The 18,946-nt window shown below is 41.3% G+C and overlaps 1 protein-coding gene across 2 annotated transcripts in view; it reads left to right on the forward strand.

Annotated features, from left to right (window-relative positions):
- Positions 1–16,153, forward strand: part of CEP192 (centrosomal protein 192) — a 94,358-nt gene extending 78,205 nt beyond the window's left edge. The window contains exons 39-43 of one of the 2 annotated variants that reach the window (XM_082853458.1): positions 6,403–6,522; positions 6,915–7,036; positions 8,479–8,608; positions 9,049–9,107; positions 15,757–16,153. In XM_082853458.1, coding sequence (XP_082709584.1) covers positions 6,403–6,522; positions 6,915–7,036; positions 8,479–8,608; positions 9,049–9,107; positions 15,757–15,895 — 570 coding nt within the window. In that variant the 3' untranslated portion in view covers positions 15,896–16,153. The remainder of the gene's footprint in view (positions 1–6,402; positions 6,523–6,914; positions 7,037–8,478; positions 8,609–9,048; positions 9,108–15,756) is intronic. The other variant, XM_082853457.1, reaches the window with a different exon arrangement.
- Positions 16,154–18,946: the final 2,793 nt, after the last annotated feature.

The following is an 18,946-nucleotide window of genomic DNA, read 5'->3' on the forward strand; positions in this document are numbered from 1 at the left end:
CCAAAACTCATTTAAACTATAGCATTTACTTGATATGGGTCCAGTTCCTCAGAGATTCAAACTTGTAATAAGGTTTATTAGAACATAGTTGTGAGCTTGCAACTGACCATGAGAGAATTTTTGAGCAATGACAGAGTCACAAACTCTGTGTGCTTCACTGGGTCTGTGTAACAGGTTTCCAGAGGGTTTCTGACTTTCTTGTAAAGACACAGAGTTCTACCAGCGTAGTTTATTTCACTTCCCAGACCACAAGCAGCTGAGCAGGGAGCACACGTTGCTCAGCAGAAGTTCTGCATCTGAAAGGAAGGTGCAGAGAAGCTCCAGCAGGAAAGTCGTGAGCTGTGCGTGGATCAGAAGACCTGATGGTATTAAAACAGCAGTGCTCCCTAAACTCATCTACAGGTCCCAATGAAAATCCCAGCTTGTTTTTAAGAGATCGACAGGCTGGTCCTAAAATTCATGTGGGTGTGCAAGGGACCCAGAATAACCAAAACAATCTTGGAAAAGGATAAAGTTGGAGGTTTCACACTTCCCATTTTCAAAACCTACAAAGCTACGGTAATCAAAACAGTGTGGTATTGACATAAAGATAGACCTATAAAATATGTGATGTAGATGTGAAAGTCCCAAAATAAATCCTCATATTTATGGTCAGCTGATTTTTCAATAAGCGACAATTCAACAGGGAAAGAATGTTTTTCAACAGTGGTGCTGGGACAGCTGGATATCCATGTGCAAAAGAATTAAATTCAACCCTTATCTCACACTATATATAAAAATTAACTTGAAGTGGACCATAGACCTACGTGTAAGAGCTAAAGCTGTAAAACTGCTAGAAGGTAACTGTTGATCTTCACCACTTTGGGTTAAGCATCGGTTTGTTAGATGTAACACCAATAAAGCTCAAGTAACAAAAGGAAAAATAGATGAATTATCAAAGTGTAAAACTTTGTGCATCAAAGGACACGATTAAGAGTGTGAAAAGAAAACCCAGAGTATGGGAGAAAACATTTACAAATCATGTATTTGACAAAGTCCTTGTATCCAGAGTGCATCAAGTGTATCCAGAGTGCATTGAAGTACTTGTATCCAGAGTGCAACAACTCAATAATATAAAGACAAATACCCAGTTTAAAAAATGGGCAGAAACTCTGAATAGACATTTTTCCAAAGAAGATATACCAGTGGCCAGTAAAGACATGAAAAGATGCTTAGAATCACTAGTCATTGGGGAAATACAAATCAAAACCACAGTGAGATCACTTCATACTCACTAGGATGACTGTGATTTTAAAATAATAATAATAGTAATATCAAGTGTTGACAAGGATGTGGGGAAATTGGAACCCTCATACACTGCTGGTGGGAATGGAAAAGGGTGCAGCCACAGTGAAACCAGTTTGACAGTTCCTCAGCAAGTTAAAGGTAGAGTTACCATATGGTCCAACAATCACACTTCTGGATAAATACTCAAAAAAATTCAAAACCAGTGTTCAAACTTGTACACAAATGTTCATAGCAGCCTTGTTTACAATAGCTCTAAAAGGTAGAAATAACCCAAGTGTCTATCGACTGATAAGCAAAATGTGGTGTGTCCATACAATGAAATTTTATTTGGCAATAAAAGGAATGAAGTACTAATAACATGCTATCACGTGGATGAACATGCCAATTGAAACGACAAAAGGCCAGATATTGTAAGGTTCAATTTATGGGAAATAATCTAAAATGGTAAATCTGTAGAGGCAGAAAGTAGATTAGTGGTTGCTGGGGCTGGGAGTGAGGGTGGAGAATGGTGGGCAACTGCTCATGGCATGGGATTTCTTTTGGGATTGTTGTGAGTATTTTAAATTAGATTGTGGGCATGGTTGCACAGTTCTGGAGATACACTAAAAACCACTGACTACACCTAAAATGGGTGAATTATGTGGTATGTGAACAAAGCTGTAAAAAAAAAAAAGAAAAATGAGGACTAGATTGTCTCCCAGGAATTTCTCCTCTTATAATAGTTGACATGGAAATGTAACCTCCGTGAGGTCTCTGGTTTTTGTTTTGTGCGTCACTGTGTATCCTGGACTGAAGTCTCTGCTCACCACATTGTCAGATCACATCTCTCAAATGCACTCTAGGTCTGGATACTTAATCTATGTGCACAGCACATCCCTCTGGGACCCTTTAGGGAAGTATTACCAAAGAGCACAATTGTGGTTGTATAGAGTACTGATCCAGAAGGAAAAAACAATTAGTTCGTTATGACTGAGACACCATAATTGTGTGAAACGTTGGTCAGTGTGAGATGAGACTAAATGAGCCTAAGGCATGTTAGGGCTTGTTGTAGAACATGCAGTAGTAGTGGGTTTTCCCTCCTCTGTTTTTTATTCATTGGTGTTAGAGGAAGTGTAAGTGGGGTTTGTAGGAAGTGTGGTGCTGTGGTTCCAGTGGCTCCAGATGGTTGTGTGCTTGCACCATTCAGGGCATGGTTGTATCCATCCTTTCTGAATCCTCCCATTGCCCTGTCATCCATGTCCCCCACCCCGGTAGCTCCTGCCTCTGTGCTCCCAGCCTGCAGGCCCAGTTGTTTCTTAGATTCCGTGTCCACAGAAATTAGGTCAATGAAGCATTTTAATGTTAAGTCCAGACTCAAAGATACTGATTTATTGTTACCCTAACTAGGAATCAGTATTTTTAACACTAAACATTTAATTAAAAAGCTCTTAACGCTGGTAAAATTTATAAAGTACTGTTTTAAAATACTTCAACTTCCTCATTGTTGACCTTTGACATGCTGCACACAAAGATTTCGTGTGTTTGACTTGGAGCTGTGTGGTCGGGGTGATGTTCTGAAGTGAGTTAGGGTAAGAGCTGCTCTGGTGGGCACAGCATCCTGGCTCCTCTGCCTCTGCTCCCACACCCACCCCTTCCTTCCTGTGGACCCTCTCGTCCCCTGCAGTCAGTGAGGTGTGAGGCCTTAGTCCTTCACCACTTGGCCAGCAGTGGGTCCCATAAGCATTTCCATGGAAGTCTGCATTGTATTTTGGGGGGTGTCAGACCTTCCTCATTTAGGTCTTGTACTCTAGAATTTTTTAATAACTTTTTTTTAAGAGTTTGCATTATTTTAACATTTTATTTCTATTTTTTGAAATATTGTTGTACAATAGCATATGTTACAGGTGTACAATATAATGATTCACAATTTTTAAAGGTTATACTCCATTTGTTATTGTGCAATATTGGCTATATTCCCCATGTTGTACAATATATCCTTGTAGCTTATTTATACCTAAAGAGTTAGTACCTCTTAATCCACTACCCCTATGTTGCCCCTCCCTGCTTCCTTTTCCCCACTGGTAACCACTAGTTTGTTGCCTACATCTGTGAGTCTGCTTATTTTTTATTTGTTGCATTTTTTAGATTCCATAGATAAGTGATATCATACAGTATTTGTCTTTCTTTCTCTGACTTTTTTCACTTAGTACAATGCTTTCCAAATCCATGTTGCTACAAATGGCATGATTTTATTCTTTTTCATGGATGAGTAATATTCCATTGTGTGTATATGTATGTGTGTGTATATATACACATATATATATATACACATATATATATATACACATACACACACACATGTATATTACTACATCTTCTCTATCCATTCGTCTATTGATGGACACTTACGTTCCTTCCATGTCTTGGCAATTGTAAGTAGTGCTTCTGTGAACATTGGGGTGCATGTATCTTTTCAAATTAGTGTTTTTAGTTTTTAATTTTTTGGGTAAATACTCAGGAGTGGAATCACTGCATCATATGGCAGTTCTATTTTTAGTTTTTTGAGAAACCTCCATACTTTTCTCCATAGTGGCTGCACTAGTTTACATTTCCACCAACAGTGTACTAGGGTTTCCTTTTCTCTACATTCTCGCCAATATTTGTTATTTGTGTTCTTTTTTTGATGATAGCCATTCTAACAGGTGTGAGGTGATATCTCATTGTGGTTTTGATTTGCATTTCCCTGGTGATTAGTGATGTTGAGCATCTTTTCATGTGCCTGTTGGCCATCTGCATTTCCTCTTTGAATAAATGTCTATTCAGTTCTTCTGCCCATTTTTTAATCAGTTGTTTGATTTTTTTGATGTTGAGTTGTGTGAGGTTTTTATATATGTTGGATATTAACTCCTTACTGGTCATATCATTTGCAAATATTTTCTCCCTTTAGTAGGTTGTCTTTTCATTTTGTTGATAGTTTCCTTTGCTGTGCAAAAGCTTTTAAGTTTAATTAGGTCCTATTTGTTTATTTTTGCTTTTATTTCCTTTACCTTAGGAGACAGATCCAAAAAAAGTACTGCTATGATTAATGTCAAAGAGTGTTCTGCCTTTGTTTTCCTGTAGCAGTTTTATGGTTTCTGGTCTTTAATCCATCTTGAGTTTATTTTTGTATATGGTGTTAAAGAATGTTCCAATTTCATTCTCTTACATGTAGCTGTCCAGTTTTCCCAGAACCACTTACTGAGGAGACTGTCCTTTCTCCATTTTATACTCTTACCTCCTTTGTTGTAGATAATTGACCATAGATGGGTGGTTTTATTTCTGAGCTTTTTGTCCTGTTCCATAAATCTATGTGTCTGTTTTGGAGCCAGTACCATGCTGTTTTTGATTACTGTAGCTTTGTGGTATAGTGAATTCTACCAAACATTTAGAGAAGAGTTAAGACCTCTCCCTCTCAAACTATTCCAAAAAATTGCAGAGGAAAGAACACTTTGTAATTCATTCTATGAGGCCATCATCACCCTGTTATCAAAACCAGGCAAAGATATCACACAAAGAAGAAAATTACAGACTAATATCACTGGTGAACATGGATGCAAAAATCCTCAAAAAAGTACTAGCAAACTGAATCCAACAATACATTAAAAGGATCATACACCATGATCAAGTGGGATTTATCCCAGGGATGCAAGGATTTTTCAATATCTGTAAATCAGTCAGTGTGATACACCACATCAACACATTGAAGAATAAAAACCATATGATCAGGGACTTCCCTGGCAGCGCAGTGGTTAAGAATCCGCCTGCCATTGCAGGGGACACGGGTTTGATCCCGGGTCTGGGAAGATCCCACATGCCGTGGAGCAACTAACTAAGCCTGTGCGCCACAACTACTGAAGCCCACGTGCCTAGAGCCTGTGCTCCGCAACAAGAGAAGCAACCGCAATGAGAAGCCCGTGCACCACAACAAAGAGTAGCCCCTGCTCGCCGCAACTAGAGAAAGCCTGCGCACAGCAACGAAGACCCAAAGCAGCCAAAATAATTAATTGATCAATCAATTAATTAAAAACAAAAAATATATATGATCATCTCAATAGATGTAGAAAAAGCTTTTGATAAAATTCAACATCCGTTTATGATTTAAAACTCTTCAGAAAGTGGGAACATACCTCAACATTATAAATGCCGTATTTGACAAACCCACAGGTAACATCTTACTCAACGGTGAAAAGTTGAAAGCATTCCCTCTTAGGTCAGAAACAAGACAAGAATGTCCACTCTCGCTACTATTATTCAACATAGTTTTGGAAGTCCTAGCCACGGTAATCAGAGAAGAAAGAGAGATAAAATGGATCCAAATTGGAAAAGAAGTAAAACTCACTGTTTCCATATGATACGATACTATGCTTAGAAAATCCTGAAGATTTTCTATACCAGAAAACTAGAACTTATTAATGAATTTGCTAAAGTTGCAGGATACAAAATTAACATACAGAAATCTGTTACATTTCTGTACAGTAACAACAAACTATCAGAAAGGGAAAAGGAAACAATCCCATTTACCATTGCATCAAGAAGAATAAAATACTTAGGAATAAACCTACCTAAGGAGGCAAAAGACCTGCACTCAGAAAACTGTAAGACACTGATGAAAGAAATTAAAGATGACAACAGATGTACTGTGTTCTTGGATTGGAAGAATTAATATTATTAAAATGACCATACTACCCAAGGCAATCTATAGATTCAGTGCAATCCCTATCAAAATAACAATGGCATTTTTCACAGAACTAGTACAAAAAATTTTTAAATTTGATTGGAAACACAAAAGACCCCAGATAGCCAAAGCAGTCTTGAGAAAGAAAGATGGAGCTGGAGCAGTCAGGCTTCCTGACTTGAGACTGTACTACAGAGCTACAGTAATTAATAACTTTTTTTAATTAAAAAATTTACATTTTGAGGAATATGTTACTTAAAGCCTTAAAGAAAAGTATACTTGGATCTGATTAGTGGCAGAATTAGCCAAAGCAAAGACATTTTTCCCTTCAATTTTTTCATACCACACTTTGAATTGGTAATCTAACTGCATGTGTGTAAGGTTCCGTGTCTGAATTTCTCTCCTGGATGTGTTGTTTGTAGGTCTCCATCACGTTTTTGCCCAGAGATAGAGGGGACTATGCCCAGTTTTGGGACGTTGAGTGTCACCCTCTTAAAGAGCCTCACCTGAAGCACACCTTGAGATTCCAGCTCTCTGGACACGTGAGTGTTACACTGAATTTAAGTAAATTATTGGGTGTGTTTTTTTAAAGACACCAAGGGAAACTGACATGAAAAACTGGCCTGTTGTTTTTGGTATTATTGTTATCCCATTAATTCTGTTATAGATTCTTATCATCTTAGTTTTCTTACGTGTCTTTATTGATTGGCTCTATGAAATTTGTTTGCCTTAATTAGGTAAGATTGTGTGTTTGTGTGTGTGTGTGAGAAAGAGAGAGAGAAAGAAACAGTGCAAGATAAAGCATTTTGTGATTAAAGGAATTTAGAAATCTTAAATCTCCTTTTTAAAAATTAGGAAGGAAGTAGTAGAATTCAAATAGGTAAGTGTCCACATGTTTATTTCTCCTCCTCCACCCTGTGATTTTTTTATACAGAGTGTCAAAGCAGAACGTGAGCTTGAAAATCCACGCATTTCCACAAATAGCCTCATTAAAATAGATAATTTACTTAAGCCCCGAAGACAACCTGTATCAGAGGCGTCTGCTCTCATACCTGGGTATGTTGTTTCTGTCATTCTCATGAATTTTTCCCAGGGCTTTATTGAGGTATAATTACATTCGGTAAAATGCCCAGTGGCTTACCTGTGATTGACGTACGTCACCCCCACTGCAGCCAGGTAGAGACCGTTTCTCTCTCCTGGAGCGTCCTCACATGCATGCCTCTCTGCAGCCACCCACACCCTCACCCAGGATTTGTTCTGTTCCTGTGTGTTGCCATAGTTTTGTGGAATTTCATGCACATGTGCACTCAAGTTGTGTCTGGCTTTCACTTAACGTAGTGATTTCGGGATCATCTGTGTTGGTGAGTGTACCTATGGTTTGTTCCTTTTGTTGTTGAGTTCTCGTGCCCCATCATAGGAGCACATCACGATTGTTTCATTTTCCTTTTAGCATTTGGTGGCTTCTGACTTGGAGCCCTTGTGAATGAAGGTGCAGTGAATATTATTATATGTGTATTTCTGTGGACATATTTTTTCATTTCTTTTGGGTAAAAATATCTAAGAGTAGAATTGCTGGGTCATACGGTAGAAATTTATTTAACCTTAAACTGCCAAAGAATGTTCCCAAAGTAGCTGTTCCAATTTACATTCCAAAACACAGTGTATGAAAGTAGATTCTTAAAAACTTCGAAAAATGTATGTTATACCAGCAGCTTACAAAGCTTTAATGATAGTATATAAATGTTTTACCTAATGAAAAAAAAAATTTTTTTTTCAGGGATATGTTTCTTTTTTTTAACTTTTTTTAAATTGAAGTATAGTTGATTTACAGTGTTGTATTAATTCCTGCTGCACAGCAAAGCAATTCAGTTATACATATATATACATTCTTTTTTTAATATTCTTCTCCATTATGGTTTATTACAGGATATTGAATATAGTTCCCTGTGCTATACAGTAGGACCTTGTTGTTTATCCATTGTCTCTATAAAAGCTTACATCTGCTAACCCCAACCTCCCACTCCATCTTCCCCCACCCCCCTCCCTCTTGGCAACCTCCAGTCTGTTCTCTATGTCCATGAGTCTGTTTCTGTTTCTTAGATATGATCATTTGTGTCGTATTTTAGATTCCACATATAAGTGATATCATATGGTATTTGTCTTTTTCTTTCTGACTTACATGAAAATGTTTCTTATAATCTTTAGTTAACTAACATTTAGGTCTAACTTAGTTGTGGAGGAAGGTGCTTGTAAGGAAAATATGTTAAGTTCCTCTCAGGGAGGAGGAAGCGCTGCTGCTGTCTCAGCTGCTTCCCCGCACCCCTGGACACTTCCTGCCGCCAGCAGTTTGTCTTAACACACATTAGTCAGTCGCCTTTACAGAGCTGCTTTAACTGAGTTGCGGGAGAAAACAAAGCCACACTTCATAATGTAATATATACAAATAGTTTAAGTTACTATGGATTTTAAATAGTTAACCTTCAGACCTATCTCCATAGCAGGCAGCGTGACCTCACCCACCGTGGAGTTTATGCCCCAGAAGATGTGTATCGGTTTCTGCCAACGAGAGTTGGGGAGTCAAGGACGTTGAAAGTCAATTTGCGAAATAATTCTTTTATTACACACTTGGTAAGTTGGAAATCTTGCTGTGGGTTTTGGAAAAGTAAGTGTATTCTACTATTTGATAAACATTTTCCTGATAATTAGAAGCTTGTTTTATAGATTAAGTTATAATAGTTAAGTTTTAAAATGCCTTAATACTGTTATTTGAAAAGAAACTCAAGGGAATTTCATGATCCTTTACCTGAAAATTGAAAATTATTTAGTATTTGTTTTCATATTTTCATTTTTTAATTTTCCTCTTGTTTTCTTCTGTACTATCACACCAACATACTTCTGGATAACATTTACTCCAGTTAGAACTAGAATAAACTCATTAAACTTCCCCTAAGTGTTTTCATGAGCATTTATCGTTTTACCTCATTTTGTGGCTATACGGTATGTTGATTTAAGTATGCACAAATATCTAACTTGTATAACTTCATAAAATGTTTCATATTAAATTCCAGCTCAAGTTTTTAAGTCCCAGAGAACCTTTCTACGTCAAACATTCAAAATATTCTTTGAGGTGAGTTTATCATAAATCAAAATGTTCTCATCCTAGTGCAGGTCTTTGTGTTCAGGAGCCTGAGATTGCTCTTGGGGGTTAGGGCTGTGAGGTCTCTCTCTGTTGCAACCCCTCATCCTCCTCACCAACACCACTGAGCACCAACCACGTGGTGAAGGAGACAAGGAACCTGCTAGGGAAACAGTCCGTGACCTGTGGGTACGTGTGGCGAGTAGCAACTCAAACTTGCGCAGTGTTTGGACTTAGTGCGTGACTCCTGTTTCCCAGTAGTGCGTGACTCCTGTTTCCCAGTATTTTGACAGCCATATACTTACATAGAACCTTAATTATCTTGTGATTAACTTTAGAGTGATTTCTGTGTCACATGTTATTTTCACTACACTGAGAATCAGGGATTTAAATTTTAACTAATTAGGACAAAAACCTTCCCAGATTAATTGGGAAAATTTTATTATCCTATTTTCCAGTTGTCATTCTTCAAATAACCCTGTATTGTTCTTAAATCAGGGCTACATTTTCTTGTCATCCTTGCTTATTTTCTTTTTTTTAAAATGTGTTTGTTTTTATTTATTTTTAAGGTGTATGTATGTATATATATTCTTTCAGTTTTATTGACATAATTGGCATACAGCACTGTGTAAGTTTGAGGTATACAGCATAATGATTTGACTTACATACATGATGAAATGATTATCACAATAAGTTTTGTGAACACCATCATCTCATATAGATACAAAATTAAAGACATAGAAAAATTTTTTTTTCCTGCGATGTGAACTGTTAGGATTTATTCTCTTAACAACTTTCATATATAATGTACAACATGTTCAGTATATTTATCGTGTTGTACATCACATCCCTGGTACGTACTTAACCTTACAACTGGAAGTTTGTACTTTTTGACTGTCTCATCATCCAGTTCTCCCTCCCCCAACCCCCTGCCTCTGGTAACCACAAATCTGATCTTTTCTATGCATTTGTTTTTGAAGTATAATTGACCTACAACACTGTTAATTCCTGTATTTCTATATGTTTTTATTTCTATACGTTTGAAACTGATCACCACACTAAATCTAGGATGATACATTACCACACAAAGATATTACATAGTTATTGACTATATTCCCCACGCTGTACATTTCATACGTGTGATTCATTTATTTTGGAACTGTGGACGTTTGTATCTCTTAATCTCCCTCACCTATTTCTTTCTTCCTCCTACCCCCATCCCCTCTGGCAACCACCTGTTTTGTCTTTGTATCTATGACTCTATTTCTGTTTTGTTATGTTTGTTCATTTGTTTTGTTTTTTAGATTCCACATGGAAGTGAAATCATACAGTATTTGTCTCTCTCTGACTTATTTCACTTAGCATAATATCCTCCAGGTCCATTCATGTTATTGCAAATGGCAAGATTTCACTCTTCTTTATGGCTGAGTAGTATTCCACTGTGTATCTACACCACGTCTTTATCCGTTCATCTGTTGATGGGCACTTGGGTTGCTTCCATATAATACCTTTTTCCATCCTCTCACTGTCAGTCTATGAGTGTCTTTAGATCTTAAGTGACTTTTGTAGCAGCATATATACGGGCCTTGTTTTTATATCCATTCAGCTGCTCTTTTGACTGGAGCATTGAATCCATTTACATGTAAAGTAATTATTGATAGGTATGTACTTACTGCCATTTTGTTAATTGTTTTAGGGTCTTGCTAATTTTCTTTTCCATATGATGTACATAAAGGCTGAAATCTCAAACTGGGTTGTCACTGTTATTTAGAATTTTAACAGTAGAGTTCTGTTGCACTTAATACTGAAAAATAATTTTATCTTCATCTTTGAATCTTTAATTAAACAATTTAGTTATTATAAGATCTTTCATTTTAGCATCAAGAGGCTGTCCCAGAAACATGTTATATTTTGTGAAAACTTGGCCCACTTGCAGGCATTCAAGGGCTGTCTCTGAGTTGCTAGCCCAGGAGCACTGACTCAGAAGCTTACACTTACCTCCAGATACTGGAAGATGAGTCGTGGGGACCGTTCTCTCCACCTCTCGTCCTTTCTTCCCCTTCTCGTCCCCCCTCCCCCATCCCATGTGCTATGAAACCTGCCTCTCAGGAGCCCAACCTAAAGGCACGAGTTGTGCAGAGTCAGCAATGAATATACCTAGAAAGCTACCATGGACTTAACTTCTCTGAGCCTCAGTTTCCTAATTTGTGAAATGGAGATGAAAAGCCACTGGCAGCCTGGACTCGTTACAGGAGTATGTGAGAGGTGGTCCTGGGGAGCCCCAGCAGGACCCACAATGTCGGTAGAGCATCACGGTTTCTGTCGGTGCTTTCCCAGCCAGTCCCTTCAGTGAGAACATGGATGAGGGGGGCCTGGGTTTACAGCACTCCTAAGGCTGAGCTTTCCTGCTTTTCTGCCCTGAGCTCTTGTCTGTGGGTCCCTCCCATGACGGCCTGAGACTGGCGACATTCCACAGTCAGTAGAGTAGGTTGGCTCTGCTGAACTGAGGCAGAGCTGCAGAAACAATTCACCTATTTAAAAATAGGTGGTTTAAATTCCCAATTGTGACACTTTTTAGTAACAGAGTACAAATTGATACTGAGTAAGTGATCTGTCCTGAACACCGTTATTATCTGAATTTGAACTTTATCATAACGGCCTTATTAACTCTGCTTCCCGTTTACTCTGTGTCTCGTTCACATCCCTGAGCTTGGTCAGCGTTTTGCAGGTGTGTGTCTTTAAACGTGAAGCAGAGGGGGTGGAATACTTATGTGTAGACCAGTGTATACCTGTCACAGCTTACTGGACGGGTTTCAGATTTTTGTTTCAAGGAGCTTTTATCTTTAAAAAAGTCTTTTTAAAAGAAGTTCAAGAAACCTTCAGATTTAAAAAAAAATCCCTTGAAGAGCCTAGCAGCTTTTTAAAAAACACTGTTTGCATTCAGCTCATCTACAGTTTTGGTAAGGACTCATTACTTACAATAACTTGTTATATTACTTGGCTTTATGTCACTTGCCCATTTTATGGCTGAAGGATGATGCAGTCAACTTACCTGGAGATAAACATTCCTTTTCCAGCTTTCATCATTAAATACACTGTAGTTTCAAATTCTCTTCTGATGTTATGTTCTTTGCTTAATTTGCTTTCACAGATTTTTAAAAATTGAATTATATTTTAGCTGAAATTTGTAAATCAGCTCCTTCTTGATCCTTTGTAGAAAAAGAACCTGTTTGTGTTCGATCCCAATAGCATTACATGCGGCAGCCTCTGGCCTAGCAGGGCTGTAGGAACCAGCCAGCTGAGTGAGGCCCACAGGCAGTTTGTGGTCACCAGTGAGCTGTTAGACCTTCACAGGAGACCACAGGACCTAAATTGAAATGTAATTTTGGCAGTTAACATGTCAGAGTATTTTCATAATTGCCACCTTCAGTTTCCTCCTCCTACCCCGTGACCAGCGGGTAGTGTCCTCCTTCCTCGTGCACCTGGGTGCCCATCTCGTGTCCCAGCAGCACTTCCTCCTCATCATCACGCACAGCTCCCTGCAGTGCTGTTGACATGACAGGCGTGATGCTTAAAGCATTCCTAACAAGGAACCTTTATAAATGAGATGGCGTTTTGCTTAGTTTCAACTTGTCTAAAAACCAATTTTAAAATATAAAATGTGTTCATTCTAGTAATCTAAAAGTAGACATTTTTATAGAGTTGAACTTGGTGACTTGCCATTCCAGTGCTAGAACATTTTAAGCTGTCCTGAATTAGACACTCAGTGCTTTTCTCTGCAGCCTAGGTCATGTCACAACATCTAAGAGAACTTAGAAACATGAGAAACTATTTTGTAATTAAGCAAAATTCGGGCAGTTTACATAAGCTAGCATTTAAAATAGCATCACAAGATACATTTTGTTTGCTTATACTCTTCAAACATATTATTTTAAAATGTTTTTAACTTTTTATACTTTGAAAAGAAATTTAAATAAGGTAATTTTATACTTTATTGGTGGCAGGTAAAGTTATTCTGATGCATTTCATTATGGAACTTAGGATAAATATATAATGTTACAGATTCCAGCATCAACTTTAATAATTAGCAACTCAGTGTAAACTTGATGAAATATGAATAAGAAAACCATGCGTGCAAAGCAGTAACTTTGATCTGTTCAACAAGGTGAAGTAAACTCTAAGTCGTAGAAAAGTCTTCTCTCATGACATGTCCGTAGGCTTAAGTCTTACGTAAAGGAAGGTGGGAAAGCTGGTTTTTTCATATGTAAGAATGACTTCTTTCTATTTCGGAGAAGTAGCGGTTTGTCAGCTCTCTTCAGTGTCCACTCTCCTAAAGTGGAGCTCACCTGAGAATTCTTCCGCAAACTGAGGCAGGGGCTGCTGTCAGTGCAGGCGCGGAGGGCTTTGTACCTGTCCCGAGAACGAGACTGTTGGACCCTGGACGGGCTCATGAGCTGTAGGGGGCCGGTATGGCGAGGCTGGCCTCGGCGGGTAGACAGTCTGTGGCGGGTAGACAGTCTGTGCCGAGGCTCCTGGGGAGCCCCTCCCTGTCCCCTGTGGTCACGGTCTCTTCCTCAGGGGCCGCTTGCCCTGGGACCCGTGAACCCCACTCCCCAAGTAGTAGCGCGGCTTCCGTCACCTCGGGTACGCCCTCCCAGGAGGCCCCTCTCCCGGGCTGTCCTCGTGCGGTGGGGACTGTCAGCTGACTGCAGATCAGTAGGCGGGAGCCCCGCACGTCCTGGGGGTTTTGCCTTAGGTGGAGGTGCTGGGGGAGGGTGTGTGTTGGGCAGGTTTATGTCATCCACGGAAAGCGGTAGATGTGAAGGAGCTAATGGAAAAGGAGCATTAATGAGCAGTTTTTTGGTAAAGGTTCTGTCTTGGGCTCTAGGTGATCATCTCTTTCTCATGTCTTTTTAAGAAGAATTTGTTGTGTTTCCACTTACCCCCGAAAGCATCCTCTGTTAACTTTGTTCAAGTCTAATCTCTGCTGAGACATTGCAGCTAAGGCCCCGTCTGCTGGGCTCACAGCAGCGCATGCAGGTCCTGGTGAGCCAGCCCCTGCGGCTGAGCGGCCAGGCCCTGCTGTGTCCTTCAGAGGGAAGCCAGGGAGCAGCAAAGTGCTCGTTTTAAGTTAAAGAAAAAGAAAAATTACGGTTGCTGTAATTTGTAGGTTCATGGGCATGAGGGGTGAGGGGGTTCCGGGCACCCCGCCGGCCCTGCCTCTGTACCTCCTGCTGCTTGCTCTGGGGCCTCTGCTGCAAAATTCGTCATTGGATGGTAGGAGGTTTTGAACTAGATCTCTGTGTTGTGTCTATGTGCTTTCCTATTACGTGTTCCCGTGTGTGTGTGTGTGTGTGTGTGTGCGCGGTGTGTTTATATGTGTGTGGTGTGTGTATGTGAGTGTGCGTGTGTATATGTGTGTGTGAGTGTGCATGTGTGTGGGGTGTGAGTGTGTGCTGTGGGGGGGTGGGAGTGTGCATGTGTATGTGAGTGTGCATGTGTGTGGAGAGAGCGTAAAGCCCTCTTGGTAACAGCACAGTCACTGCTTCGCCGCACTGCTGGTGCTGGAGTTGTGTGAATCCGTGGTTCTTTTTAAGTTGCACCCCCCATTTATTCAGTGTCTGTAAATCTAAAGCAGGGGATACATGTTTGTCATAATATGTTTTTCAAAACCCTTCCTCAGTTAAATATGGGTTTCTTTATTCCATGTTAATAATGAGATCCTCTAGAGATTTACTTGGGGTATTTTAATGCTTTTAGTAATTCATAAGTTAAAAAAGCCTCTTAGGTTGGCAGATTGTACTACGTCATTCTGAGGATTGAGATGCTAACATGAAAGAGAAAATTGTCCTTTGTCAGTGCCGTCGAAAGGTACCAGTTTTTTTAAAGGCACCTTAACTTTGATGTGGGGAAATGAGGTAAATGCATTGGGGGAAAATGACCCAGACTTTAAATATGTATATTCTGCGTTATCAGTTACGTGCAGGAAAAGGGCTTTGAAATACTTAGACTGTTTTCTGAATTTCTAGCCCACTGTGCTGGGTTCATCAGGAAACATGCTGGAAACAAAAGCACAGGTCAGATCCAATGGCTGATCCTGAACACGTGTGGTTGAGATCAAGGGCGGGGCCCCTGCCCTCTGAGGAGAGTCTGAAAGCTGTAAAGTTTCACTCAAAAATGATTAAGACAGAAAGTTGGTGACATCACACAGGTGTGGGAAAGTGCCTTTGTCTCATTCCCTGGGAATAAAGGTGTATTTTTGAAGCTTTTGGGACCTTGTTTTATGAGCAAAAACAACCCCCCGCCCATGTACTACTTTTAAGCACAGGGCATTCATTACCTGCCTCGATAGAATCTGGAAATAAATTTTCAAGAAGACTTTTGGAAGGTTTCATATGAAATGTGGAGCAAAACCCACCAGCCCTGTAAATGTTGGTCCTGCTGCCCCGGGGGCGGTTGGTGGCACGTGCTCCCTGACCTTTCGGGGGCCGGTGGCCTCCTGCTTCTACAGATGCAGCACCAGGCCCTGGGCCTCTTGGCTCCTGCTTACTTGACCGTGTTTGCTCTCCGCCAGGCATCGTGAGGCTGGAGGGGCTCCATGTGCCGTGGCCTTGGTGTTGACACCCCTTTCTCTCTGCAGAGCCCAGCACTACATCAACATGCCTGTGCAGTTCAAGCCCAGGTCTGTGGGCAAGTTTGAAGCTTTGCTCGTTGTTCAAACCGACGAAGGCAAGAGTGTCGCCGTTCGACTCATTGGTGAAGCTCTTGGGAAAAGTTAACTAGAGTCCACTTTGTGTAAAGTAAATGACATAAGTTATATTTTGGTAACTTCATTTTTTTCTATACTACAGTTACGCCTTTGTATATATTTTGTATGATAAATTGGATGTCTATAACTATAGATTTGTTCTTTTGAGAAGCTAATACTGAAGACCTGACTAAAATAATCATGTAACTATCCTACAGTATTGTATTTAACTTTTACAGGGGAGAAGAGAGTTCTATTTTTGCATTGATTATGATATTCTGAATAAATATGGCGTATATTTTAGTTGGTATATCCAGAAATAAACTTAATTTCCATTGAATTTGGTGGTTTTTTATATGCTGTCATGTAGACATTAGAATATCACTTTATTCTGCTAATTATTTCCAAGCGCCTTGGTCTGTTCTGTGATTTTTCTCCTCCATTACAGTTCTGTTTCCCTTAAGAAATTCCTTCTTGGTTCCTTTGTCTTTTAGCTAATTGCCCAGAGTAGAAAGGAAAGCTTCCTTTCAAAGAAATTGTCTTTCTCCGGAGTGGGGCAGGCTCCACGTTCTGTGCAGACACATTGGAGAGGTTGATGGTATATTTTAAGAGAGCGTTTATTGAAATTAAAGCTGGATGGGACAACTCCAGAATCCGGTGTAGAAGGGCACTGCCATCAGGTACCAGAGGGACCCGGGGCACAGGGAGTGAGGGCAGTGAGCCGCCCGAGGGGACGGAGTGCTCTCCTGCTGTGATGTTCCCTGGTTCTACCAGGAGAGACGTGAGTATTAATTGCTCTGTGGCCATTGCTGGTGAGTGGTTGTGCAGCAGTGTGGGGGTCGCAGCCGGGTATTATCGATGGAGCAGAAGGACCTCGGAGGGTGTGCAGAGCTGCCAGGAGGGCTCTAACCCCCAGCATTTACAACCACGACAGAGAAACACTCTCCTTCCTGAGCACAGATTGAAGACAGTCTTATACGTATGTCTGCCACATGGGTCAGTAATCACAGGTGAAGGGTAGAGGCAGTCCCACAACTGTTGATCCCTCTGTGATTAAAACTGCTCTCCTTCAGTGTCAGCTCTCTTCAATGTCCACACTCCTAAAGTGGACACTTCCCTGTTTTGTTTCCTCTTTAGATTTTTCATTTCATGCCCAGGGAAAGATCTGGGACAGGGGATCCTGTAAGTCTTTAACTGCGCCCTGAGCCCACTGAGCACTGGGCCGTGTTCCCGTCTCTGACGCCCGTGGACACTCGTGCAGACGGGAGGGGTGCAGCGGGGACGCCCCGCAGGGGCAGGCACGACCTCGGAGCAGCACGGGCTGTGACACGAGGTGAGGAGAGGCCGGTGGTGAGAGTGTGGCTGGAAACGCAATCCTCCCAGGGGTGTTATAACCATTACTTCTCCTGCGCCCGGTGCTGACCCCAGAAGATGCACGGACGCATGTGGAGGTGATTGTGTGTTTGCTCCATGAGCAAGGCTGACCCAGGCCCAGGGCCACTGTTGTGCTGACCTGCCCTCAGGTCGGTGGGAAGCCCCACGCTGTTCGCTTGAGGAGGTCCTCCCTGCGTTTGGGATGACCCACAAAATGGCTGTTCTGTGGGGTCGGCCTGAGGAAATGCCACCTTGTGGACTTGGCTGCATGTGAGACTTGCTCCCTGAGAGCTGTGAGGCCAGCAGGCACAACGCAGACCCCGCCACGCCAGATGCCAGGGCGCCACCCACAGCCGCCACCATTGCCCTTGTGCTTTCGGGCACAAGGGCGACTCTGCGTCAGCTTCTCTGGAGCCATCTTCCTAAACTCAGGGGAGACCCGTGTGCCACCAGAGCCGGGCCAGCTCGGATCCTCTTCCTTGGCCTGGTCCCCCCTCCCTTGTGCTTCCACAGGCCTGTCCTTCTTGGTAGGGGGAGGGGCACCTCCCAGCACTGCCCCTCCATGGGGCACCTTCCCTACCTGCCTTCCAGGTGCTCGGGGAAGGTGCCCAGCCGACTGATGGGCACCTATGCCGAAGGCGGTTCACCTCTGAAGCCTCAGTGGGTAAAGTATGGGGGTGTGGGGGAGAGGGTTCATGCTTTGAACAAGTGGATGCATCCACTGAGCTTCTGTGTCTAAGTATTTCCATGGAAATATCAAGAGCATATGGATAATATACTATCTTACAAATGGATGACAGGTTGCTTCACACAATAATGTTTTTATATCTCAAGTCAAAAGCAGGTTGTGCGAATGGAGAAACGCTGGAAGGGCTGGTCAGGAGCAGGCCGGGACTGCTCAGCCCACTGCTGTATGAGGCATGGCCCTGGGGGCTGCCCAGCGGCCAGTGAGATAGACAGGGAGGAGGCGAAACGCATAGGACAGTGATGTAATTGTCGACCTGGGATTCCAAGAGGGTTTCCTTTAAAGATCGTAAAAAGAATTCGGTAATGTGACTGGATTACATGACTGATACACAAAAGTCAACAGTTTTTCTATATAAGAAAATAGTCATGGAAAAAATAAAACCCCTATGAATAAACGTATAAAGAAATGTAAAATTTACGTGAAGAAAACTTTAAAATCCCACTGGAGGTTACAGCAGGTTTGGGCAGGGGGTAACGTGTCCACATTGCTGCCGGGTGCTCCTCTGTAGCACGAATACCCCTTGAGATCTTACTAACGACAGGACTGCAAGTAGCTGGGTGAGACTAGCATGTGCAGGATGAATCCGAAAGCCCCAAATACATACAGAAATTCAGTGCAAGGTAAAAGTGGCACCTCAGTGGGGAAAAGATGGGTTATCCCAGATTAGCTTCCGGGTGGATCATAGGTTAACAATGAAAGTATAAAAGTCCCAGGAGAAAATATGGAAAACAATATCAGTTATTAATTTCTAATTTTGGAATAAAAACTGACAGTCACATAAGAAAGAGATCAACTCAACGACATACAAATTAAAATTTTCTGGGCGGAAAAAGCATAACCAAAATCAAAAGATAAATGACAAACTGGGAGTCTTAATGGACACATTGGCCATTTCAGTCTTTCTGCTGCAAACAGTGACACAGACTCTCCATCTGCAGCTGTCACTTCATGTATTTCCAA

Source organism: Leucopleurus acutus, assembly GCF_964270905.1.
Source record: "Leucopleurus acutus genome assembly, chromosome: 13".
Lineage (NCBI taxonomy): Eukaryota > Metazoa > Chordata > Mammalia > Artiodactyla > Delphinidae > Leucopleurus > Leucopleurus acutus.